This window comes from Ranitomeya imitator, chromosome 8, assembly GCF_032444005.1.
Source record: "Ranitomeya imitator isolate aRanImi1 chromosome 8, aRanImi1.pri, whole genome shotgun sequence".
In the NCBI taxonomy this organism is placed as follows: Eukaryota; Metazoa; Chordata; class Amphibia; order Anura; family Dendrobatidae; genus Ranitomeya; species Ranitomeya imitator.
Window position 1 is genome coordinate 135,706,936 of NC_091289.1, and position 27,618 is coordinate 135,734,553.

Here is a 27,618-nt window from a genome sequence, read left to right on the forward strand (position 1 = left end):
AGTAATGTCGTAGAAACCCCTTTCACAGAAGAGCTAATTTGGGCTGCGACACAAAGATTACCTGGATGTAAGTTCACATTAGGCTTTTTTTTTTTTGCAGCAAAGCCTGCTCTCTAGTTAGTAGGAAAGAAGCTGCAAAAAATAAGCAGGTTTTCCTTGGTTTTTCTTGCATTTTTTGTCCGTTTTTTTCTGCGGTTTTGGCATTCTAGATTTGACTTTAGTGTTGAAAAAAAAGTCCTATTCTATAGAATCAGGTTTTGGCACAAAAAATGCAGCAAAACCTGATACTTGCATTTTTGGAGCATTTTTTCAGCGTTTTTTTTTTTTTTTTTTACAACCCATTCATTTCAATGGTTGAAAAACGCTGAAAGGAGTGACATGCTCTATGTCCAAAAAAACATGCAAAGCACAAAATCCTGATAAAAAAAAAAACACGGCGTGTGCATGAGATTTCTGAAATTTGCAGCTGAAAATTAACGTTAAAAAATGCATTACAAAAACGCAGCAAAAACGTCCAGTGTGAACTTCGCCTTAAGCTACATATATGGATTTAAACTGTTTAAATTATAATCAAAGCAAGATATAAAATATTAATCATAGCAGTGGTGAGGTTTGGAATAACTGCTATAGGCAGATGAGGCCGCTAATGCGTGTAAGAAAAAAGGTCTCGTTGAATTACCCAACTGTATCATTATTTTAGTATTTTGATGTTTTTCTGGACATAGTTATTAATCCATACTTGTCACTATTTGCATTGATATCAGCTTCAGGAAAGCAGCATAATACTACCTGATTAGACTAAATTTTACCAATTCATCTCGAACTGTCTGGACCTTCATCCTCGGCCCATTCTGCCTGCAGTTCTGTATAGTCATGTACCTACAGAAATGATAGGCAAGCTCTGCTGGTACTGCGCTGTGCTGCTCCGCTCCCGGCCGTCCCTATGATAGTTCACAGGTTAAAATATAAAGGTTTGTCCTTTCCCAGGATGTGCTGTGTCCCCATATAATCTCTGAATAATCCATCTGCTTGTTGGTTCTGGTAAAGACGAGAGCGGGAATACTTGATGTATTATAAGAAAGCTCACTCCGGCCTAATTAATTTCTTATCTGTCTCTTCAGGATTGACTCCTGTTTCCAGTCTTGCTGTGGAAAGTGACTGTGAGCGAAGCTGATGGGCACTGGACGCCATGGTATAGAATGGACGCGGCAGCTTAGTGTAAATGCTCCTAATCAGTACATGTGTAATGATGAGGGAAACCGCAGCAAACCTCGATGTCTGTGTCTCAGCACGTAATCTCACTGCCGTAGGTCGGAGCATGGTCATATAGCTCCCAGATCCAGCTCTTTGCTTCAGAAGAAGGATGGACATTTTTGAACAATTTTGCCTAAAATCAAAAGAAATGTTCTGGCTCCTCATCGGAAGCTAGAATGAATTATTTACATTTTAGAAAAAAAAAATGATATGTTATTCTATTATGCTACATGAAGAACAAAGAAGAAACACAAAAATTGCGATATGAAAACAGAATAAAAAAGGCACAATATTTAGTAGCAGAATGAATGAAAAATTAAGTCAAAATTTTGGCACACACGGCTCCTAAAAGTGCTGAAAGGTGGTCCTTAATGCTCATGTGATCTTGACTTTGCATGTAAGGTTATTCCCATCGCGGCCAATATGGGTATGACTACGTCTAGGTCCCGGCCACCAGAGGAAACTTTCCAAAAACTGCTGAGCGCACCAGCAAGCAAACACGGTAGGGCAATGGTATTTGACTGTTTCTGTAACTCGATGTCTGGTGGCTGGGACCTAGAAGCAGGGACTTCTAACTCAGCAATGAAAGGTGGAGATTGAAATACCTTTTTAAGGGCTCCACGGTGTCTTCCCTCTGCTCTTCACTGTTGTCTGTGGCATCCAGCCATGATCCACTAGAGTCCCCACTCTATAGCAGAGGGCAGGAGTTGTAGACCCCTGATGTAGAGAGCACTTCAGAAATAAGGACCTGTGTTGGGGAACTGAGTACTCCAGAATCAAATGTCATTTCCTCAGAAAGTAATGTTTAAACACCTCTGCTATCTAGTGCTGCCAGTTATTTTGCACAGTCGAAACATTTTTTTTTACCATGGGCTTAAAAACAAACTGGTCAATGCGGGTGTCATGCTGATTGATAGTTGGCTTCCTGCAGTTAGGCAGTGGGGAGATGGCTGTCAATCAGCATGACGTCATCAGTCACGTCCCATCAACAGAACAGAGTGGAAGAAAAGCTGCTGCTCTGACTATATGATGTCAGCGAAATCTGATGAATCACCACTAGTAGCGGTCTGTGACCACTCTGTGCAGGCAGAGATCAGCGCCAGGCATAACGGGCAGGTAGGTAGCAAGTACCTGCTTGTTAGTCCTTAGGAACATAAAAAAATTAAAAAGTCAGAGAAAACCCCTTTAAAGAAGCAATCCCATAATATGTTTTCTTATCTTTGCATATTGCTCCATATGATTTTTCATTAAATGGGTTGTCCATAAAGTAGCTTCTAGCACAGACCTCAGGATTCACCCGACTGCATAGGTATATCTGGTCTGGTATCTCCTTATCACATCTGTGGTCCTTATGAAGATACAGACATATTTCAGGATGCTAAACCTGAAGTTTGGATTGTAGAGCGCTCTTCTAACCTCTTACTATTGGGGCAAATGTAGACAAACCTGCAGTCCCCGTCTATACTATGCAACAAGAGACGTTACAGCATGAAGAAGAAGAAATAACATTTCAGGTGGCTCATCTATGAGCCTTATCGATACTAAATGCCCTAGATATTAATTTGTGGAAAAGGTTCCCTACACTGAAAACGTTTAACCCTTCCTTGTTCACCGATGCTTTACTCTGAGACAGGAAATGCACCGCATGCCTCCCCCCTCTGTGTGAGACCCATTACAGTCCAATTCACTCATTCCTATTTATTTGGGGAAATACTGTAGACAGTGATGCAATAGTGATCATTCGCTGCACTTTTAGACATTTATTCTATGATCGTTACTTGGCAATAGATCCAAATAACTTTTCCCTTAATTATCTCTGGTCACTGAGCATTTACTAACTTTATCCCTAGGAAGGAGAATTGGGGGTAGTTCATCGGCAGCAGCTAGAGGACTATAGCTCGGCCACCTGCTGTACAGTTCATGATAGTGACCGGATGAGCACAATACACGGAGGTGAATGCTCGTTATTATCCATCTACTATATCTTTCTGCATTGCCCTCCGAGTGTAGCAGAGCAGAATCTGACATCAAATTCTCAACAGTTTTACTGTGCCCTGTTTTACCGATCTTGGAAATAAAACCTACTTGATGTGGATGACATGATAACAAATTCCACTCTGCTACACCAGATAAATACAGCCCTGCCGCATCTGTCTTTTTTTTTTTCTACTCTAACAACCAATAGCAAAATTCAATGAAACCTGGTAAAAATGAATGAATCAGTTCTGTATTGCACCTCACTCACCAGGTGACTCGCACGGCACCCTGGGCTGTATTTTAACCCCGCGTCCGCCTCTGTCCATCATCTGAAGTGTAGAACAATGTATTGATTTACAACATAAATTTAAAAAAAAAAATCAGGATTTGACCAGCAATGGTCCGGGATGCATTTTCATGCTGAAACCAAAAGCTTCTATATAATGATATCACCGCATACTTGTGAATAATATATATTGCGTCCACGTATATCGCGGGGTGAGCGCTCCTCAGCCTGGACCCGTATGTCTGCATACGTCTGATTTTTAACATTATCATCACTCTTTGATTTCATGTCGTTTCTATTTCTTTCTATCCGCTTTGATTTAGTATTTTTTGTATAAACTGTTCCATTTAGAATTTCTATCGTTAACTCATCATCACCGGAATGAAGTTTGGATTCAGCATCTAAATAGACGACAGCTGGAAATTGAGGGCGCAGGACATACCCATACATGATTTTGCAGTGGGTGAACCTCGCCTGTGTTTCTGATGATTTTTTTTTTGTTCTCGGAACGATACCATTAAAAAAAAAAAAAAAAAAGGAAATACGGAATAGCCACAGTAGCATCTGGGATTCTGCCACCACAGAGCTAGCAATCAATAATGCAGAGCTTGTCAAGGATAATCAGCTGAGGTCTTTAGGACCGCTCAGGAAGCCTGGTGTTGAGCAAGTATAAGGTTTGCAATCTCTTGTTTGCTGGCATTTGGAAATCTTCTCTCCAAACAGCAAGACACCTCTCTCCTCCTCCTCCTCCTCCTTGGTGCCAGCAGCACCCCCAGCTCTGTCCTGCTCCTGTGTAGGGCGCCCCACCTTGAGAGGAGAGGTCCCTGGCTCATCTGATTGAAACATGTGTCCCCTTTCCTCCACCTCAGAGCTATGTGTTTTGCAGTAACTTGGAGGGACAGACTGGTCACCACAAGGACAGCAAGGTCCCCACCCATCTTGCCAATGCTAATTGGGAGTGATTGATGCTGCCTCTCCACAAACCTCTCTTCTAAATACAATGAGAGCAGCGGCTGCTGGGCATTTCTGCTCTCTGGACCATCAGCACCTCCACACGCTGCACATCTGGAGGCCAACGCTGGAGGCTCCTCAGCCAGGAACATCTGGGAGGCTCAGCCTGGAAAGCAACTCTTGATTTTACCTCTGGTCTTTTTCTTTTTTCTTCTAGTTTGTTTTCTTCCCCTCTTTCTTTGCAGGATCTAAGAGGATAACATGCACTTTATTCCCCCCCAAGTCCTTCCTGACAGTAGGCACCTCTCCTCCTGAGGGCACCCCCTATGGTCTGGTCATGGATGCCAGCAGGTGATGCTCTCCTAAACTCTTTGGATACACATTCCAGATTGGGAAAAGGGGCTCATAGAACCTGGATAACATCCTCCTGTCACTAATGAGCGCCAATAAAAGGATTATAACTCCTCACACAGGGGCTTCTCTCTAATTAGGACACAGAAAGCCTGCCTTCAGTAAGTACACACTTTTTTTTTCTTCTCCTGAATGTCGCTTCCCTCATTTGCATTTCTTTTATTGCAGAAATGTTCTGCGAGCAGAGATTCAGGTGAACTCCCTCCGGGCTTGAGGTAGAGGGGATTTTTTTATTCCTAATTGTTCCTTATTTTTCTCAAGATGAGCTTTGTGGATGTCACTCTTTGAACAGGTTCCTGTGTCTTTTTTTTTTTTGGCTCTGTGTCTTGCTGTTCTGTGCAAGCTCCAGCCTTTGAAAGAGCTTCTTTCTGATGTCGGCTGTCAGCATGCGTGGAGGTGACCCACTACGCCTTATTAGAAAATTAGGAAGTTGTGCCAAAATCTATGCACAATGCTTAATAGGCTTCCATTGCAATTATGGCGTGTGTGCCTGAGATGGGGAAATTAGATTGTCAGCCCCGAACGAGCCCTTACTTATCAACTGTGACTCTAGACTAGGGGATAGGCGTTTACGGAAGACCGCCACCGCCGGTAGGTTCCACACCCCAGGTGGATTCAACGCGTTTCTGGCTCGAAACGAACCCTTTATCGAATCAAACTACAGATGACTTATATCTCGGTATCACGATATATGAAAGGAAATGGAAAACCGCCCCTGCTAATAGACAGACATGCTGACAGCTGGAAGAACAAGCAGCCGGCATGCTTTACTGCACTGGTGTTATCAGTACTTACTGCTGCAATCAATGACTCCTTGACTGACCTCGTTAAGAGTCAATTGATGAGTCCTCCTGGGTTAAAATAGGGAAAAAAAAAAACAAAAAAAACACAGACATCGAGGAAGAACTGCAGGGATCCATGACAAGGATGCGGTTTTAATTCCCAACTTCGGTGCTTTGGCGTTCTTTTCCCCCATCTCACAGTGCTGATGCTCCAGTTTCGCGAGTCGCTGTGAGATGAGTGACTGTCTGTATGGAGCTCTCCATCCATTAACATCTCAGCATCCAGAGAACATTAGCAGTCAAATTGGTCCCTAAAGGAAAGCGGCGGAGTCATGGAGCTCCCCCTGGTGGATACAGGTGGCATACCAGCTACAGAACAACTGGTTGCTCAAGCTTAGCCGTTAGGAAAGGTGACATGATGGCATAAAAGGGGATTTATTGTGTACAGTATATAGTGCAAGGGTTATTATTGGTGCAAAGTGTCCAGCTGCAAGACCCCGATAAGTTAGGGGGTCCACTGTCATCTTAAAAGCACTTTCCTACTATCAATAGGAGGGTATAAACTAATAAACTTCACAGTTCACTATTAAAGATGAAATAAACGTATGCGTTATGAAGAGCTGTGGTATAAGAGGGGGGCCCACATCCAGTTCTTGCACAGGGGGCCCTCTATTGTATATGTCCGCCTTTGCTATAGTACATAGTTTGTAAAAGAAGAAAAAAAGGCGCAAATCGCTGAATATTTCCCCTTCCTTTTTCCATTGCATATACAGTATATAGTTTGTGTTACTTTACTGTTGCAGAAAGTCTGTGCAGATGTCTAGAAACATCCGTCACAAGAAATTAAAAAAAGCAAAATGTGATAGTTGAATTTACAATATCGTTGATTTTGATTTGATTGATTTTGGTTCTGTTACTGAGAACTTATCACAAAGCAACTTCTATATGAAAACTATGGAGAACATTGCACCCAGGGAAAGTCCTAAGGTTTAGCAAAGATTTCTCTTTGGGACTGAAATTGCTCGCGCTTGTTCCTTAGGGTACATGAAAGCCTGTTTTCACCTGACCTAAGACCATGTCCTGGGAGCAGTTGGACTTTACGTGTGATTTTCATCTTACATCACGACTTTATTAAAGCATCTAGTTGTGATCCACCCTGCAATTTGGGTGATCCTGCCATAATGGAGAAGTGCAGTCCCATGTAGACAGATGTAGGATGTCTAGGAATCCATTTCCTTCATCAAAGACTCAGCTGAAGGATGAGATCAAAATATTTTTCATTTTCGATTGAGCGACAGGGAAATAACTATGATGTGATCAACTGTTCTTCCCCAGAAGCTTCACTGCAACGATCCATCATAACGATAATGACTGATAATTACCGGGATGCGGGACACCAGGCGAAGCGTCTAAAACACAATATTAATATTCCTCTAGTCGTAGCGGACACAAAACCCGCGGTAAATAAAGTCAGTTTCTCTTTTGCATTCACATCTCGGATTATAACTGAACACATGGAAATTAATGTGAAGCGGTAAACTTCTGGGTGACACATCCTGTGAATATTTAGTAGTAGTGATCTCATCCCAGCAACATGGAAACATCCCAATTATCAGAGAACAGATAAACCCACTCAAGTGTGAGCCGAATTCTACAGATCCCACAGTAGCTGTATAACTGCACACCCCAAGAATCTCCTCCAGAGTCGGCGTCCATCGCTCCTTACATGCCACAGGAAGACCAAGCGCCGGCGTGGCATGGGGGTTGTGGTCAACCACCCAAAGTGGTTTCCAAAACAATACACTCACTTTATGGAAATCTACCAGTAATTTGTATATTCTGCTCTTGTCACGCAGCGGGGCTGATCAGGTCATTTGGCAAAGAGTCATTCTCGGATCATAATGGGTTTTCCAGGTTCTTTCCATGATAGGACTGAAGGTAAATTGACTAGGTTATCTCAACCCAGTGAGTTATAAGGGAAACCGGTAATTGTGTCTATTTCACTCTGGTGCCAAATCATTGGTAATCTCATGAAATTGGCATATTGCAAGATATGTCACTAAACTATATGTTATATATTCAAGCATAATTGGCATTAAGTGCAAAGATAGGTAGAAGGAAAAACAGATTATAGAAAGGTGGAAAGAAAGACGCATGGATAGACAAGTAGATACTGTAGATCACATAGATAGATAGATATAGATAGATAGATAGATAGATATTAGATAGACAAAATAGATAACAGATATATAGATGACAGATAGATAGATAGTATAGATTACATAGATAGACAGATAATAGATAGAATAGATAGATAATATATGGAATAGATATATAATGTAGATTACATAGATAGATAGATAATAGATGGAATAGATATATAATGTAGATTACATAGATAGATAGATAATAGATGGAATAGATTCGATAGATAGATAGATAGATAGATAGATAGATAGATAGATAATGTAGATTAGATAGATAGGTAATTGATAGATAGTAGATAGATAATAGATAGAACAATAGAAGATAGATAAAGAAGATAAATATATAGATAGATAGAGACAGACAGATATGGTAGATATAATATAGATAGATATATAATAGATAGATGATAGATAGATAGATAGATAGATAGATAGATAGATAGATAGATAGATAGATAGAAGATAGATAAACACATAGAATGAACGATAGATAGAGACAAATAGAACAATAGAAGATAGATAGATACGATAAATACATAGATAGAATGAACTATAGATAGAGCCAGATAGAGAGAGACAGATGGATAGATAGATAGATAGATAATAGATAGAACAATAGAAGATAGATAGATAAATACATAGATAAATAGCTATATAGATAGATACATAGACAGATGGATAGATAGATAAATCACCCATTGACCTATTTCCTTCTACATCATTAATATCTATCAACTTTTGGAGTGGCTTCTTGGTGGCAGCGAGAATCAGACTATTTCTAAGGTTGTCAGTGTGATCGGGCTATAGTGCACCATTGTTATAGAGCAGGGACACATATATATTGTTTTCTATATATTTGTAGGTAATGCCATTTTTACCCATGTGGCTCCCGTCTACGGGGTGTTCCGGCAGCACAATACTTAGAATAAAGGAAGATGGTGGCCAGGCACCAGTGGTAGGTCCTGGTAGGGGGAATCAGCCGGCTGCTATTCCTGTCTTTCTTATTAATCATCAGTAAGGAGCGCGGGGGATGTGAAACTCTCGTTGAACGCAGGAATCATTTCTTAAAGATGAGATCTATAACCGGTTTAGAAAATATTTGTGTTTGAGCCCGTGTGAAGTGAACTTAAATAGCCGCGATCTATCTAACAATACCTATTGTAGGACCGGAGACGTGTCAAGGGGCTCCTTATTTCCTTGGCAGAGAGAAAATGAGGTCAAGAATCTCTTAATTCTATCTTCTTTATATTATGACTCATTTTCAGCTTTCTTGCTCTCAAGAATAGAAAAACGGCCAAGAAATCCCCCACACACTTCACATCCCTTCTTCTTCTTCCTGGATTTTGGTGTAACATGAATAGTCTCTAATTGACGAATAAGAACCCCTTTCTTTAATTCTACAACGTATGTTGCTGGCAGCCAGCTGTTCCGGTTATGATAGCGCCATCGTTTCGTGGGAGATTTTATCATCATCGACCTTAAATCCCCTAATTTATTTTATCAGGGGGAGCCGGGGACTAACAATTCTCTTTTATGGAATGGGTATTGTAAACGATCATATTTGGGCCGGGTATATTTCCGTCTTTTATTGCTCTGTCGTAAAAGGAAATGGCATATCCTGGATTTAATTACTGGAGATATGGATTTATATATATATTTAGCCATTAACAAAGCTGATAACCCATTGTCATGTACTGTAGCCTATACTCGCCATTTATAGGGTCCAAAACCATCGCTGGTCACCACATATAGGAAGGTGCCGACATTGCATGTATATCCTGTATATCTGTGTGTTACCTGTAGCCATCAGTACTGTACTGAAGAATGAGACCATCGTATCAGTTCTTGATCGGTAAAATGAAGGGTTAATGGAATGCTAAAAAAATGATACCGGTAAAAGGGGGCTATAAAAGTGCCGAATCAAATAAGCAAGTGATGTAATTGTCTTTTCTATGGTGTTAGTGAGCAATACACTTCGCTCCCTGGGACTGCTTTCTTTGCGAGTTCAATAGGTATTCTGCAGTCCTATGTAAGACTAATGAACTGCAGCAATTTGTGTGCATCTCTAGTGTATAGATTCCCAGCCATTCACACAATGACTCGGTGTAATGGAATCATGCGCTCGTGATCCGGCCACTAAGAAAACCGTCTGTATGTGAAGATTCTAGAATAAGTTATCGATAAGTATCGACATAACAGGTGGTAGATGGAGCAGACGGAGCAGAGGTAGTGCGGTCGGCCCCAAGCCTCGCCATAAACCTGACATCTCACATGTTCTGGGTATAATTCATCCTCGGAAGGATTGGAGTCAGCACTTATTACTATGTAAACTGGTCTGAGTCTAGATACCGGGTGTGACACATGCACACAATACACTAAACATATGATATACGCGTCTTCTGTGCCGTCCATTGTCTTCTAAGTCACTGAGAAAAAATAAGGACCTTGTAACAAGACTTAATCTATGAGACAACATTACGTAACACCATAATTAATGCCGCATCGTCCCGTACATTGTGAAGGTTTGTTTTTCTCCCCTTCGGGTGATGATGACATGTCCATAAGTAAAGCACTTTGATATTTTTTCTAGGGTAGGTAGAGGGAGCCCCTAGTGGTGAATGATGTGAATTTCCTTTAGACTCCTTGGTTCTTCTAAGAACCCCGTCATCTGTGTTATTCTCAATGTCATTGATCAGACCGCAGTGCTATGATCACTTTAAATAGATGCAGAACTGATCATAGCTCTCCTCTTTGGTTGTGTATAGAGAGGCGGTTAGGATAACGCAGTAAGTTTACCGTACGTGTCATAGTTATAGGCTGCGTATCACAGGAAGGAATGTCGTACGATTCGGTAAAGTATCTGCACAAGGATATTTATTAATACGGGGATCTCCTCGGTAGGACATGTGAATTAAATAAAGGACCGTAACAAACCGCTTTACATAAAGTTTTGTGTAGGCCTTGGGGATCATATTAACTTTAAAGGCGACATAAAAAAATGTCCAGTAATACCAAAATATTCATCCGTGCAGGGATATAATATACAGAAAAACCGCAGCGGTGACTGTGAACATATATCCTGCAGTAAGGGTAGAAGCTGTTTGCAAACAGCTTCTACCCTTATTACATGATTTTGTAGCCATGTAACAGGGCTGAGTTTGTTATTTGGATATCACAGGGAGTGATGTTTGGCTACATATGATAGGGCTGCTCACGAACTTATGTTGCCTACATGAGTGCATTCTTCAGACCCCATTTGTTTTAGTAGATGAAAGGTTCTCATTTTACCTTTTATAGCCAGGTGGAGCGCATATGTGACAAATCCATGTGCATGCCTAATATCTATAATAAACCATAATAATTCTATATACTGAACACATTAAATATATCCATAAAGGAGCAGGCTTTGGCATATTATTCCGACCCCGCGGCTTGTGTGGCTTGGCTCCCTGTATCTTTGTCCTTGTGTTCTTACTTCATAGAGATATCTGAAATGTAACTATATCCTATTATGTAGCGCTGACGGGGCCAGCTCCTGTATGTGCTGTTTGCACAGTATCGCTGCCCGTTGTAGACAATCACGGCTGGTAATTTCCCATGTAGACACTCCAGCCCAGTGTGGAATATATTGGGGTCAGACCGGCCTCAGAAATGAAATGCATTCAGCGCAGCTATGAATTCTGCGTCGCTTCTTCCTATACATGACATTTTATTCAGATCCTTGCAATAGTCTATGAGCTTTCCATGCACGACGCTGTACGGGTATATGGAAATCAGATGCATGGAAAATAAGGAGATCTCATCTCGTGCGCTCGTTATTATTAACCCTTTTGGGTTTAGACCATTCCGGCCGTCATAAATCTGTCATTCAAACGTTCCAGCGCTCAGGGTGCAGCACAAACCCCTCCCTGTAATATACTTATAGCTCTCCACTTACGTGCCTGACATTATTACAGATAATGGATTCTGCTGCTCGATGACTTTCATCGCAACGTCTGTCTAGCATCCATTGTCATAGACTACAGGACAAGATATTACACACGCGGTACCTGGCACCAGTCAGAAAATCCATTATCATTAATAATGCCAGGCATTCCCCTCATGCGCATTATTGACACCACTAGAGAACAACGGACATCCTCCAGGCTCTTTAAGAAGACCATGACGGTCTATGTGGGCTGCAAGCCACCATCTTTGTCCATTTCAATGACATAATTGATTGTAACATCTAGGTGCACTTCCAGGAGGCCGGCATAGATTGGCGTTAGGGATTCAGCATTTACCGCTTTGTCCATATCCCGCCACTCCTGTTTTACAAATCGAAAGCCAGCACTATAGTGGCACACAGAGTCAAAAATGGCTGTCCCGAAAAATGTATGACAATTGGGTGAGGTCTCTATTGAGAAAGTTCTTCTTTCATTGTTGGGGCTGTGTGAGTGAATAAAAGTCTAGATTAGGAGAGACAGAAAGGCTTAAAGAGGACCTGTCACCTGGTTAAAAGTGTCCAGCTATTGCTCTCATTTTATTCCCACTGTTCTCCTGATTAATCTGCATTTCGTTGATGTTTTGTTGTTTTTTTAATTCACTATACAGTTCCAGTTACATGGACTTTTTTATTTAGTACTAATTTCGATGGTCTTCACCAAAGCGGTGTGTCTCACCGGATTCTAGGCTATGCTGCATTGTTACCTTGTGAGCAACGCCCAATGTAAAGACCATAAAAGTAGCATTAACGGTGTTGTCTGGCCTTAGACTACAAGTTTACAGTCACTCTGTGTGACTGCAGACTTAAGTCCTCACAGTGACTTGCGTACATGTGGACACATGTCAACTAGTCGTGTGCAACCTCACTCAATGCAAGTATATTAAGCAAGGCTGGATACAGTCTAGTCGGAATGTGATGGAGGTAGGCAAATCGCGTACTTGCAGTCACATGACCGCCAGGTCCCAAAGCTGACATTAGAGAATCCTTACAGTGTGCAGTGCGCGCGATGTGAGGATTCACAAGTCTGCAGTCACATAGAACAACTGCAGACTTATAGGCTAAGGCCAGACATTACTTTTAAATAACAAGGTCCATACCACTGTAGCACAAAAAAATATGCTTAGGGGAACAGTGGAAATAAAAAAGAGCAAAAACTGGCCGCTTTTAACCTGGTGACAGGCTTTCTTTAAGGAAAAACTGCTGCCTTTAGTGAAGCGGATACACTGACAGCTTAGCACGGAGACTGTAGCCACGTGGGCTGTTAGGCTGCAGACAAAAAATCCAATATGACTCAGATGTTAAAATATAGATATAGGGAAAAACAGTTAATCAAGGCCTTGCAGATGGAAATGTTGGGTTCTCCAGGTGATTTCTTTCGTGACCCCCATTCAGGTGACTACAAGAGCATTCTGAACAGTAAAGGAAAGTGAAATCATAAAAGAAGAATTCTTCTCCAGAATCGTCTCTAGTTTTCTATCAGTTGTATTGTTAGTAATGGACCTGTCATATTTCATGACATGGTTGTTCCTCTAAACACTTATATTCCCTATTCCCCTACAATTTTAGATGATGCTTTCTTGGAACTCTCCATTCTGTGATTCCTAGGGTATGTCTTACATAGTTTGGAACTGACCAATCAGTACTAAGACTGTGAATGTTGACACCTCTTTACCTCTTTGACAAGCAGCATGGTAACACCCAGTTGTCAATGTAATCGTAAATTTCCATTCAAAACCAAAGAAATGAGCTGGAGCACATGTCAGCATAGGTGCAATATGTAGATGCACATTCCCAATGTGATCATTTAGCAGACAGAACCTAGGGTAAAAATAAAATGAGCAAATACCCTGCAAGTAAATAGTAGTAGTAAATTTAATCAACATAGGGTACTTAGTTGACATTATTTTGATAAAAAAAAGCATACAAGCCATCTCGCCACAACAAGGTGTATCCCAATCAGGATGGTCCTAACTCTTGTAGTTCACCTCTCTATGTGCCAGCAGGCCTCAAAATAGATGAGGGTACAGCAGGATCCAGGGCCGACTGTTTAAACACCTGCTGGCTATATAGACTAAATGCATATCCCAAAAAGAAGGAGCCATGCCCCTATATGTATAAAGTACAAAAAAAGTAAAGTCAAACCAAAGAAATGAGCCGGAACACAAGTTGGTGTAAGAGCAATGCATAGGTGCACATTCACAGTGTGGCCATTAACAAACATAACCTAGCATAAAAACAATGAGCTAATGTCTTGCGGTAAGTAAATAAATGAATAGTAATAGTACATGTGAATAACATAGGGTAGTTAGTTTGCACTATTTTGATCAACAAAGCGTAAAAGCCATCCCACCGCGACAAGGTGTATCCAATAAGGATGACCTCCCTACGTGCCGGCAGGCCTCAGGTCCATTCAGTAATGGAAGAACGGCATAACACAGACTTCTTGTAAAATGTGATCAGGAACTGTGATTTCATAGAAAATACAAGTAGTCACTAAACCAATATGTCAGAACCGGTCTATTAAAATTAGGGGCCTAAGGGGCACTTCACTTAGATCGTCACTTCATATTAGTGCCTGGTGTAGATCCAAGTGGTTATTCCATGACAGATCGTACTTGTCTGGCATACTCTATAGGTAATAAATGTGTTGAGAAAACCCTTTTATTTTTAGCAGCATTTTAATGTTCTGTGTTCCCGTTGTTATTTCTAATTATCACTAGAAACACTTTAATGAAGGTCACCGGCTCCATTTCTCTCTGTTTCCTTCTGCCTTCTAATAATCCTCCTGCTAATATCAGTAAGTCGCTGTATGTGGGCACGTCGGAGTGTTGACACTGGCTCCGACGGCTCCAGATATAACAGATTGATGTACTTTGCTTGTAAAATGACTAAAAGCAGTTATTCCGAGCAAATTTTCGAGTGATTTTGCTGGGGACAATCAGTGCAAATTGCCAATTTCCTTTGGACTGACGCCTGATTGAATTAATTTCTCCGTCTCGCAGAAAATGAGCCTTTTAGCTAATTTAAGTTTCATTATTCTACGCGGAGAATCTGTTTAGACTCTGAAGTGGGTGCTGTGAATGAGACCAATTTTCGTTTATTAATTGCAAGGCGGCTCAGATCTAATTTAGCATTTAATACTTTCACTGCACATCCCGAACGGCTCACAATGGTGGCCATATTTAATTAGCACACAAAAAACTTCACATCGGGTGTTTCCCCAGTAAGTAAAAATTTGGGATCAGACATTCGCAATAATGAGAAGATTTTAATGTCTCCTCCCAAAATAAATGGGGCTGTGTATGATGTGTAGGTCTCAAACTGAAGTTGTGTACAAAGACTTATCCTTTTTTGGCTTTTTTAATTTTTTTTAGCTCAGTTATTATACTGTTGGGGAAGACTTATAAAATATGATCTGTACCAGGGGCAGACATACCATTGGTGCACCCTGTCCACCCACGCAGGAACCCAAGAGGCAAAGCGGGCCCATTTTTTCCTCCATAGTAACAAGCAGCTTCGGTTGCAGATGAATAGAGTGGTACTTTTTGATGAACTATTGGACTTCGAATGGCCCATATACCATTTCAGCACATGGTGCTCTTTTTGGTCTGTATCCATCCCTAACTTTTATACAGTATTTGAATGGAGAGATTACAACCCTGTCCTTATTCCTACCTTTTAAGACTGGCTGCACCAGTGTGCCACCACCAAACAGATGCAAAGTACATTTTTGTATCCGGCTTTAAGACATCCTTCAGTCCCGGCTGTTACAGACGTAAATGCATTCACAGATTATTTAGGTACCTGGACACATACTCAGAGAAAACCATACAAGTCCGAAGTATAGTGTCAGTACATGTCACACATATACAGAACCAGACACAAGCTCCCCGAGTGCAGACATATACATTTCTTATACAGCACCATGCACCCTGTATACAGACATATCCACCACTACTGAGTGCAGGCACATATGTCCCGCAGCAGTCCGGAATATTCTCAGTACAGCCACTCCATATGTAAATCAGCTTGGAATCAATACAGGAGCACCCAATCAGTTGTAAATGGTGGAGAATCCTGGTAGAAAGTGTGCAATTTCCCTACAGTGTCACCACAAGGAAAATGAGACACTACACAATGCCACGGCAAATTGATAGGCTGTCATTATGTTGTACAGAAGGACTATACTGCATCTTCTAGAAAGAGATACTTTCGTTTACAGTTTTTGTCATGTCCTCTCAATTTAGTGCCCATGCACTGCTTCTTTTTGCTCCTTTCTGCAGTGGTGCCTCCATGCACATTGTCTCAAACATCACTACAACTTATTTACTGTATCTCTAAGTGGTCTTAGGTCCTCAACTACTGCCGGCCACGCATGGCTGTGCTTTTAGGCTAGTGCAAATGCTCATGTTCTTCTGCCTATGCCAAACTCAGTCCCTTCTTTGACCCATCTTCCTCTACCTGAGCAATAAGAGCCTTTTGGTATCAGAAGCTGCTAAGAAGTTCTTCCATTTCATAGTCCTGGAATTTGACCTCGGTTGTCTTTTGATAATTTTTATCGAGTCTGTTGCCTTTCCTGACACTACACCCATCTAACTTTATGTTGGTGTAGACCGACCTTGGCCACTTTCCAGTGAGTGCATTCCCCAATCCTTAATTTTAGCACATCTGTTTATAATTTGGTTATGCACCCTGGGATCTCTTTTATTGTTTCTCGCCAGCTATTACTAATGGAGGCTCTCCTGGGGTAAGAGGTAGGACATTTTTATAGCTGGCACTGTTTGGGAGCCTGGGTGCATGTTGTTTAGAGAACATTTGAGGCTGGCAATTCTGGGGTCATTTGTGGCTAATATTCTTGTGTGGAGCACTGTGGCTGGCACTATGTGGAGGCGCTAATGCTTATCCTGTTTGAGAGGCAGTGTGCTTTGTACATGGATTGCACATGAAGATGATAGCGTCTGTATAACCTCATTTTGAAGATGAACTGGTGGTTTGTCTGATTCAGCTGGACCGGAGCTTTTTTCATAATGTGATTCTGAAGAAAGTAAAGGTTGTAAGAAATAATCCACCCATCCACCAATAAATGTTGTTGAGTATAGTTAGTCATTTCTATATTTGCTCTTGAGCTTCCACAATAAGTATGTATGTTCTTATAGTTTACAAAAGACGTACAGTATTCTAAAAAATTTGATGTAAAAATATAAAAACAAAATACAGAGTACAAACCAACATAGAGGTGCTTTTACCTGCTGCCTCCCTGGCCTATCCAGTCAAAGCTCAAAGTTCATTGTAGCAGGAGTCGCACTCTGCAACACTGCTGAGTGTAGAGCGCAGTGTAGTGGGTGACGCTGTCTTCTTTTCTAGCCTTCCCACACCTGTACTTTGATCTATGAGCTGAAGTACTGGAGCCACTGATACAAGAGGCGAGCATTCTCTACCCCGACTTCCCCAGTCTTGGGAAGAAACAGCTTGTCAGAGTAGTCACCAAGCATGGACCTCCTTGTGTTTGCTACTGCCCACATCGCGCTGTCCATTTTTGCACTGCACTTAGATGTGGTCGCCAAATGCTGCAGAAACCGACGTGAAACGAAGTCTTTGAGCAATGCCCCCAGCTTGTTACCGCTCACATCACGCTGTACTTTCCTGTACAGTGCATTGATATGTATCGGCAGCTGCTCACAGCTAAACTGCTGAGTGCAGGACAAAGTTGAGTGAGCTTGGAGGAGACAACTTCCTTCTCTAGCCACTTGGCACCGCTCCCTTCATGCTGTACATTTTTTACAGCACTTTGTTGTGGGCACCATGAGTTTAGCAGGATCCAATCCCCACTAGACTGGTTATTGGATGGCAAGGCATCGCTCTCTTTCAGCCTACACCTTGGCTGGTGAGTGTGGGCCACAGCGCCCTCTACAATATATACAATTCAGTGTCACTTCCCTCTCTACTGGCCCTTGTATGTAAATGTGTTAGCGAATCATGTGGTCATCCAACTATATGGCAGCTTTTCAGTTACAAACAGGAAATGGTAAAGCATGTATACACACATGGTCAAAATTGTTCGTACCCCTCGTTTAATGACAGAAAAACCCACAATGGTCACAGAAATAACTTGAATCTGACAAAAGTAATAATAAATAAAAGATCTAGTAAAATGAACAAATAAAAGTCAGACATTGCTTTTCAACCATGCTTCCACAGAATTTAAAATAAATAAAACTCATGATATAGGCCTGGACGGAAATTATGGTACCCATTAAAATAATGTGACAAAAGGGACATGTTAAATCAAGGTGTATCCACTAACTAGCATCACAGGTGTCTATAATCTTGGAATCAGTGAGTGGGCCTGTATATAGGGCTACAGATACTCACTCTGCTGTTTGGTGACATGGTGTGTATCACACACAATATGGACCAGAGGAAGTGAAGGAAAGAGTTGTCTCAGGAGATTAGAAAGAAAATTATAGACAAACCTGTTAAAGGTTAAAGTTATAAGACCTTCTCTAAGCAGTTTGATGTTCCTGTGACTACAGTTGCACATATTATTCAGAAATTTAAGATCCATTGGTCTGTAGCCAACCTCCCTGGACGTGGCCGCAGGAGGAAAATTGATGACAAATCAAAGAAACGGATAATACGAATGGTAACAAGGGAGCCAAGAAAAACGTCAAAACAGATTAAAGGTGAACTTCAAGCTCAAGGAATATCAGTGTCAGATCGTTGTATGAGCCAAAATGGACTTCATGGGAGACGACCAAGGAGGACACCATTGTTGAAAAAAAAAATAATAAAAAACCCATACTGGAATTTGCCAAATTACATGTTGACAAGTCACAAAGATTCTGGAAGAATGTCCTATGGACAGATGAGACAAAAATGGAACTTTTTGGCAAGGCACATCAGCTCTATGTTCACAGACGGAAAAATGAAGCATATCAAGTAAACAACACTGTCCCTACTGTGAAACATGGAGGAGGCTCTGCTAAGTTCTGGGGCTGCTTTGCTGCATCTGGCACAGAGTGTCTAGAATCTGTACAGGGTACAATCAAATCTCAAGACTATCAAGAGATTCTAGAGAGAAATGTGCTGCCCAGTGTCAGAAAGCTTGGTCTCAGTCGCAGGTCATGGGTCTTGCAACATGATAACGACTCAAAACACAAAGCTAAAAACAACCAAGAATGGCTAAGAGGAAAACATTGGACTATTCTGAAGTGGCCTTCTATGAGCCCTGACCTAAATCATATTGAGCATCTTTGGAAAGAGCTGAAACATGCCGTCTGGAAAAGGAAACCTTCAAACACGAGACCACTGGAGCAGTTTGCTCCTGAGGAGAGGGCCAAAATACCTGTCGAGAGGTGCAGAAGTCTCATTGACAGTTACAGGAATCGTTTGATTGCAGTGCTGGCCTAAAAAGGTTGTGCATCAAAATATTAAGTTAAGGTTACCATCATTTATGTCCAGGCCTATTTCATGAGTTTTATATATTTTTTTTTTAATTCTGTGGAAGCATGGTTGAAAAGCAAAGTCTGACTTTCATTTGTTCATTATAATAGATTTTTAATTTATTATTACTTTTGTCAGATTCAAGTTAGTTCTGTGACCATTGTGGGTTTTTCTTAAACGAGGGGTACCAACAATTTTGACCATGTGTGTATATTAGATAATTGGGAATTAGAGGATATCCATATAGTAACAATAAGAAGCATTCCTATGCCTATATACAGTAAACTCTATGTATACATTATGAATATTAGCCTGTGGATGTTACTTGCATCCGAGAAGAAATAAAAGCTTGATTAATTCATGTATTAGGGATAATTGACATCAAATAATCTGACAGATCGCAGAAAAGCTTGTGACCCTAAGATTCGTATCTGTAATTTACTTCTGGTCCACATTAGCCTGGGTCAATCACACATCATTAACCTCTGGACATATCCTCACTGTTCCATCTGACATTTGTAAAACATTATTGGCATCTGTTGGAGGCTAAAGACAGATATCAGGCATGTATGGATTTGTAATGCGACATGAGAGCCCCTTTTTAGACCATGCAGTTATGGGCTTGTGTGTGATATAGATTTTTTTTATGTTGTTTTCAATTTGGGCAGATGCCAGAGTCCCCCATGGTGTTTGCTCACTAGATGTCTGAACCAAGAAGAACTGACATAAGAAAGCTTTGAAGAACTTTTGAAAAGCAGACTTTTCATGTCTGGTCAGATTATTTTTCTTAATTAAATTTAAAAAATACTGACAGCCTTGTATCCTAATATATTATTGAGTAGCCATAGGCTACATTGTTTAGAGTAGGTGCCGGTGGAGGAATCTGACGCTGTAAACAAGAATTTCAGACTTAATGTGAAAATATTCTAAAGAAAAATCATAAAATGCGGCGGTATAGTGAATTAAGAGGCTAACATGTGTACTAATATCTAAAACCAAATTTTATTCAAACCATTTAAAAATGATTAAAGATAAATTACACAATTGCCTGCAGCCCGCAGATCCAATAATCAGATTGTGTTAATAGCATACAAAAACCCCCCGAATGGCCCTACCGGACCCTATTGTGCCCTTCCTGACAGTGGAGGTTGGCACCCTAGCTTGTTCGCAATATGGCACCCCCGCTCACCGTCGGCTCACCCTGGATGCAACCTTGCAATCCCTAGTTAGATGTGGTATGCAACCAGTCAGTTACAAATATTCCAAAAAAGGAATAATAGTGCCGCGGTTATCAGGAAAGGACAGAGGGTGTGAAAAATCAGTGAACCCAAGGAGGGTATATCCTTATACAATAATCAACCTTCTCCTCAGGAGCCCAAATTACACAAATACAATCAGAATCAAAACCAAAAAGCAATAGAATACCCAGACATTTATTGCATGAATTCAAGGGTAGAGGTTGGGAAATGTAAAAGCCTGCACTGGCTTGCCCTCCACTCTCCCTAATTGATTGTCCCCACCTTGCTGCGGTGTTTGGCACCCTAGATTAATACGCAAAGTGGCGCCGTCGCTCCCGTTGGCTCACCCTCACTTGCCCTTCACACTTACCCTTTTAGCTCTCCAAACAGAAAGGTAGAAGGTAATGGGAGTAAATAAGGGAAACCACATGTGCAAGGGGTGTCAAAAAGTGGGTGTTAGAGACAATCAGTAAGCCCAGATCTCACAATCATGTACTGGTGCGCTCAATGGTTATAGTGAGGTGCCATAGTTCTTAGTGTCCATCCTGATCAGGAACAACAAGTGTAACACACGATAAATTATTTGGACAAATGTGCCAAATCGCTAGTCTCAATACCTTAACAAGCACGGGGTCACACCACCCCTATACGAGCAATAATCTGCTCAGTGATTTATGCACTTGTTTGGCTTTTATCCTAAGTCATGTGGCAAGGCTTGTTAAAGGGTCGATATTGATTATTAGCGTTGCTGCTTCCAGTAGATGGAGAGCCAAAGGGAGCCAATGGAAGACCAAATGTTAAGCTTCGACACAAGAACAAGTGAGATGAATGAGGGTGGTGGATTTTTTTATTTTTTATCATCTATTTTCTTGGGTCTGGAGAGAACTCAGCGTATAATAAATGGCTTTTGCCAGAAATTCAATTTGCATTGAATAAAGTAGACGCAAATATAATTTCTCGGCCAATTCTAGTGAATGAAATTTCATCATATTCAATGATCTCTTTTAAATACAAATCAGTTATAGTATAATTTTAAACCTTGAGATAAATATCACAAAAATATTTTTTATATTCCTGGAAACATTATTACATTTATTTTTGCCTAAGAATTTATATTTTTGGGGATGGCATTTGAGTGTGAGGCAGATTAGTTGACTTCCCATATTAATCTACTGTCACAATTCACAAGGTGCTTCATGTGCCAGGTTCACTTTACACGTTTGGTCTTGACAGCTTTTTTGGAGACAAATTGATTGTACCTTCATTCTGAAACATTAGATCAAGTTGTGAAGAAAATGTAAAGACAATGGTATAAACTTGAGATGATCTTGTCTCATCAGCTTGAGCTTCTCTGAATCGGTGCGTCAAGGAAACAAGAAAACTCTCTAGAAAAGTTTTCCTATATTGAATTGTGTGGTATCATGTAGTAAAAGAAATAGCAGTTCTTGGTCATAAGTCTAGTAAAAAGGTTTCTACAGAACTTCAATTATTTTGGTATTGACCTTTGATTTTAGAGCCAGAAACTTTTTTTTATTGCTGATATTAGGGTTAGGACAGAGCTAAAATATTGAGATTGTGATATACATTCTTTTTAATCCATGAATCATTACTTGACAATAGTGAAAACCACAAGACTCTCTCATTGAACGATTATCTGTCATCCCTATTGATAAGATCCATCAAATGTCAAGCTCTGTGCCTTTGCAGAAAAATATTGATTTTTCAGACAATAAACTTAAACCTGATATTTTTATTTCCTTTATTTTCTAGGGTGGAAAAGCTAAAAGTTAGAAGAAGATTGATTCATATCAAGCACTAAGATAATCTCATCTCAACACAGTCGTAACCTCAGATAAAGGATGCACTTTGGTTTATCTCGTCTGCAATATAAAACTTCCATTTTTTTGTCCATTTAATTTTTCTTTTGAGATCTGATTTCTGGAGATCAAAAAAAAAACAAAAAACGAGTAAAACGTCTGTCATGAAAATATATACCAGAAGAACATGCAATATTTCTCCATAATCATTACTCTAAATTATTGTATTTCATGAATGTTTAATCTCCGCCAACCACGGTGAAGACGTCTACAAGAATCTTCCATTTATGTAAGCTGGTCTGACGAAATATAGACCGATGACATATAATCAATAGAAATTGCTTGGTGGGCAGAGGATGTTGGATTTCCGTTCATTTCCTGGACTTAATTGCACATATATATTCATCATTGGTGAACTGTAACAGGTAAATATCTTGGAGTTACTACCATTGTCAAGAGTGGACAAATACTATCCGGTATGTACCTGTTCCTGGTGCTCAATCTCAACACCCTGTGGGTGGCAGTCTCCATAGCAATGCAACATGGACATTACGATATGTGTAAGACTCAGACTAAATCTGATGAAGGGATAGTATGGGAATATATGGCTTGTCAACCGGAATCTAAGGACATGACCGAATATCTGAAGATTAGGCTTGATCCTCCAAACAGTACCTGTGGAGACCCTCCAGAGCCCTTCTGTGCCATGGTAAGAAGCAAAAACTTTATAATAAACTAATGAAGTAAAAGAATATTCTTTATCTGGTTAGTGGTCTCAAGAACCATCATAAATGATCTTTGAAACTTCTTTGAGGTGACCATCCCAAATTCAGGTAAAAATTGTCTTCTTCGGGATAGTCTTCACAAAGAAGAAGTCAATACTTACGGAAGGTAGGAGAATTGAGAATTCTGGTCTCGTTAGGGTTGGTCTTCTGAAACAGATGATAGGGAAATTGAATATTGTTATTGAACTTGTTAGGGTTGGTCTTCTCAAAAAGTGGTCTACTGCAAAAGACTCCTTTTACATAGGCGTCGGCAGAGACAGCATCATTTCCGAATTATATTCCATAATGTGGATAATGGTGGTTCAGTTATAGAAAAATGGATACACAAAGAATTTTTAAGCTGCATTCAGTCTCCGAGAAAGGAAAGAATACTGCATGTCCTTGGAATTTTTAACAAGCAACATATAAAATATGTACCAATGGATTAGGAAGGTATTATGTGTAGAAACTGATACATTAGACTATGAATAAATTATAGCGAGAGTTTACTTTATGTGGGTTAATCATTATGAGCAGCAGTCAGAAAAACTATTATATAAGCAAAATCCAAAGCTGTAGGAGATACTGTGTCTTTATGAAGAGGCATACATTTTTAATTAAGGGAGAAGTTATGGAGAAGTGAACTAAATATTAGCAGACAACTGTTCAGTCCTGTTAGTAATCTTGTATATTCTGTATATGACTTAGCTGCTGTAGAAAACTATGCCGCAAATATAGTCGGGAAGTAAAATGGTCTGGATAAATATAGGAGCTTATGTACGAGAGTTCATGAATGGTTACCATTGAATAGTGTAAGTTCCAATTCTTAGCAATGTCCATAAAATATCTGACACTACATAGTTACATACTTACATAGTTATTAAGGTTGAAGGAAGACTATATGTCCATCTAGTTCAACCCATAGCCTAACCTAACATGCCCTAACATGTTGATCCAGAGGAAGGCAAAAAAAACCCATGTGGCAAAGAGTAAGCTCCACATTGGGGAAAAAAAATCCTTCCCGACTCCACATACGGCAATCAGACTAGTTCCCTGGATCAACGCCCTATCAAGGAATCTAGTGTATATACCCTGTAACATTATACTTTTCCAGAAAGGTATCCAGTCCCCTCTTAAATTTAAGTAATGAATCACTCATTACAACATCATACGGCAGAGAGTTCCATAGTCTCACTGCTCTTACAGTAAAGAATCCGCGTCTGTTATTATGCTTAAACCTTTTTTCCTCCAACCGCAGAGGATGTCCCCTTGTCCCGGTTTCAGGTCTATGATTAAAAAGATCATCAGAAAGGTCTTTGTACTGTCCCCTCATATATTTATACATTAAAATAAGATCACCCCTTAGTCTTCGTTTTTCCAAACTAAATAGCCCCAAGTGTAATAACCTATCTTGGTATTGCAGACCCCCCTGTCCTCTAATAACCTTGGTCGCTCTTCTCTGCACCCGCTCTAGTTCAGCTATGTCTTTCTTATACACCGGAGACCAGAACTGTGCACAGTATTCTAAGTGTGGTCGAACTAGTGACTTGTATAGAGGTAAAATTATATTCTCCTCATGAGCATCTATGCCTCTTTTAATGCATCCCATTATTTTATTTGCCTTTGTAGCCGCTGCCTGACACTGGCCACTGAATTTAAGTTTGTCATCCACCCATACACCCAGGTCTTTTTCATTGACGGTTTTGCCCAGAGTTTTAGAATTAAGCACATAATTATACATCTTATTACTTCTACCCAAGTGCATGACCTTACATTTATCCCCATTAAAGCTCATTTGCCATTTATCAGCCCAAGCTTCTAGTTTACATAAATCATCCTGTAATATAAAATTGTCCTCCTCTGTATTGATTACCCTGCAGAGTTTAGTGTCATCTGCAAATATTGAAATTCTACTCTGAATGCCCCCTACAAGGTCATTAATAAATATGTTAAAAAGAAGAGGGCCCAATACTGACCCCTGTGGTACCCCACTGCTAACCGCTACCCAGTCCGAGTGTGCTCCATTAATAACCACCCTTTGTTTCCTATCCCTGAGCCAGCTCTCAACCCACTTGCACATATTTTCCCCTATCCCCATTATTCTCATTTTATGTATCAACCTTTTGTGTGGCACCGTATCAAAAGCTTTTGAAAAGTCCATATACACTACATCCACTGGTTTCCCTTGGTCCAATCCGGAATTTACCTCTTCATAGAAACTGATCAAATTAGTCTGACATGAACGGTCCCTAGTAAACCCGTGCTGATACTGGGTCATGAGGTTATTCCTCTTCAGATACCCCAGTATAGCATCCCTTAGAATGCCCTCCAGGATTTTACCCACAGTAGAGGTTAAGCTTACTGGCCTATAATTTCCGAGTTCAGTTTTTGTTCCCTTTTTGAATATTGGCACCACATTTGCTATACGCCAGTCCTGTGGCACAGACCCTGTTATTATGGAGTCTTTAAAGATTAAAAATAATGGTCTATCAATGATTGTACTTAATTCCTGCAGTACTCGAGGGTGTATCCCATCCGGGCCCGGAGATTTGTAAATTTTAGTGATTTTTAGACGCCGCCGCACTTCCTGCTGGGTTAAGCAGGTGACATTTAATTGGGAATTTTTATCACTAGACATTTTGTCTGCCATGGGATTTTCTTGTGTAAATACTGATGAAAAAAAGTCATTTAGCATATTGGCTTTTTCCTCATCCTCATCCACCATCTCACCCAGACTATTTTTAAGGGGGCCAACACTATCATTTTTTAGTTTCTTACTATTTATGTAGTTAAAGAATATTTTAGGATTATTTTTACTCTCTCTGGCAATGAGTCTCTCTGTCTCAATCTTTGCTGCCTTGATTTGCTTTTTACAGAATGTATTTAATTTTCTGTATTTATTTAATGCCTCCTCACTACCTACTTCCTTTAATTCTCTAAATGCTTTCTTTTTGTCACTTATTGCACCCCTTACAGCTCTATTTAGCCATATTGGTTTCCTCCTATTTCTAGTATGTTTATTCCCATACGGTATATACTGTGCACAGGTCCTATCCAGGATGCTAATAAACGTCTCCCATTTTCTTTGTGTATTTTTGTGTCTCAGGATATCGTCCCAGTTAATTGCACCAAGATCCTCTCTCATCCGTTGGAAATTTGCCCTCCTGAAGTTTAGTGTCCTTGTAACCCCTCTACTACACATCTTTTTAAAGGATACATGAAAACTTATTATTTTGTGATCGCTATTTCCCAAGTGACCCCCAACCCTTATATTTGATATGCGGTCTGGCCTGTTGGTTAATATTAGGTCTAGTAGTGCCCCCCTTCTTGTTGGGTCCTGAACCAGTTGTGAAAGGTAATTGTCTCTCATAATTGTCAAAAACCGATTACCTTTGCTGGAACTGCAGGTTTCTGTTCCCCAATCTATTTCAGGGTAGTTGAAGTCCCCCATAATAATGACTTCTCCTTGAGTCGCAGCTTCATCTATTTGCTTTATGAGGATATTCTCCATTGCTTCCATTATTTTTGGAGATTTATAACAAACCCCTATCAGTAATTTATTATTTTTTCCCCCTCCCCTTATCTCCACCCACAGGGATTCTACATTTTCATTAAATTCACCTATATTATCGCGCAGGATGGGTTTTAAGGATGATTTTACATATAGACACACCCCTCCCCCTCGCTTATCTGTACGGTCATTTCTGAACAAGCTATAGCCCTGCAAGTTAACAGCCCAGTCATGGCTCTCATCCAGCCATGTCTCAGATATCCCCACCATGTCATAATTATGCTCCAACAACATTAGTTCTAATTCATCCATTTTGTTGGCGATGCTTCTGGCATTAGTATAAATGCACTTTATGTTCCTCTCTGTACTTCTATTTCTTAAATTATTAACTGTTCTGACCCCACCCCCCATGCCACCGCCACCCCCAACTTCCTTATTTGTGCCCAGGTCTCTGTCTGCACTATCTTCCCCTCCTATAAAATGAATACCCTCCCCCCCCAATTCCTAGTTTAAACACTCCTCCAACCTTCTAGCCATTCTCTCCCCCAGCACAGCTGCACCCTCCCCATTGAGGTGCAGCCCGTCCCTAGCATAGAGCCTGTAGCCAACTGAGAAGTCGGCCCAGTTCTGCAGGAACCCAAACCCCTCTTTCCTACACCAATTCTTGAGCCACTTATTAACCTCCCTAATCTCCCGTTGCCTCTCTGGCGTGGCACGTGGTACCGGCAGTATTTCGGAAAATACCACATTGGAGGTCCTTGCTTTCAGCTTGCAGCCCAATTCCCTGAAATCATCTTTAAGGACCTTCCACCTACCTCTAACTTTGTCATTAGTGCCAATGTGCACCATGACCGCTGGGTCCTCACCAGCCCCTCCCAATAATTTGTCCACCCGATCAGCGATGTGTCGGACTCGAGCGCCAGGTAGGCAGCACACCGTTCGACGATCCCTGTCTTTGTGACAGATTGCCCTATCTGTTCCCCTAATAATTG

At 40.7% G+C, this 27,618-nt stretch overlaps 1 protein-coding gene across 6 annotated transcripts in view; it reads left to right on the forward strand.

The window, feature by feature from the left end:
* Positions 1–4,212: 4,212 nt before the first annotated feature.
* NTNG1 (netrin G1) overlaps positions 4,213–27,618 on the forward strand; it is a 479,224-nt gene continuing 455,818 nt past the window's right edge. For all 6 annotated transcript variants that reach the window (XM_069737380.1, XM_069737381.1, XM_069737384.1 and 3 more), the window contains exons 1-2: positions 4,213–4,980; positions 22,305–23,060. In XM_069737380.1, coding sequence (XP_069593481.1) covers positions 22,830–23,060 — 231 coding nt within the window. In that variant the 5' untranslated portion in view covers positions 4,213–4,980; positions 22,305–22,829. The remainder of the gene's footprint in view (positions 4,981–22,304; positions 23,061–27,618) is intronic.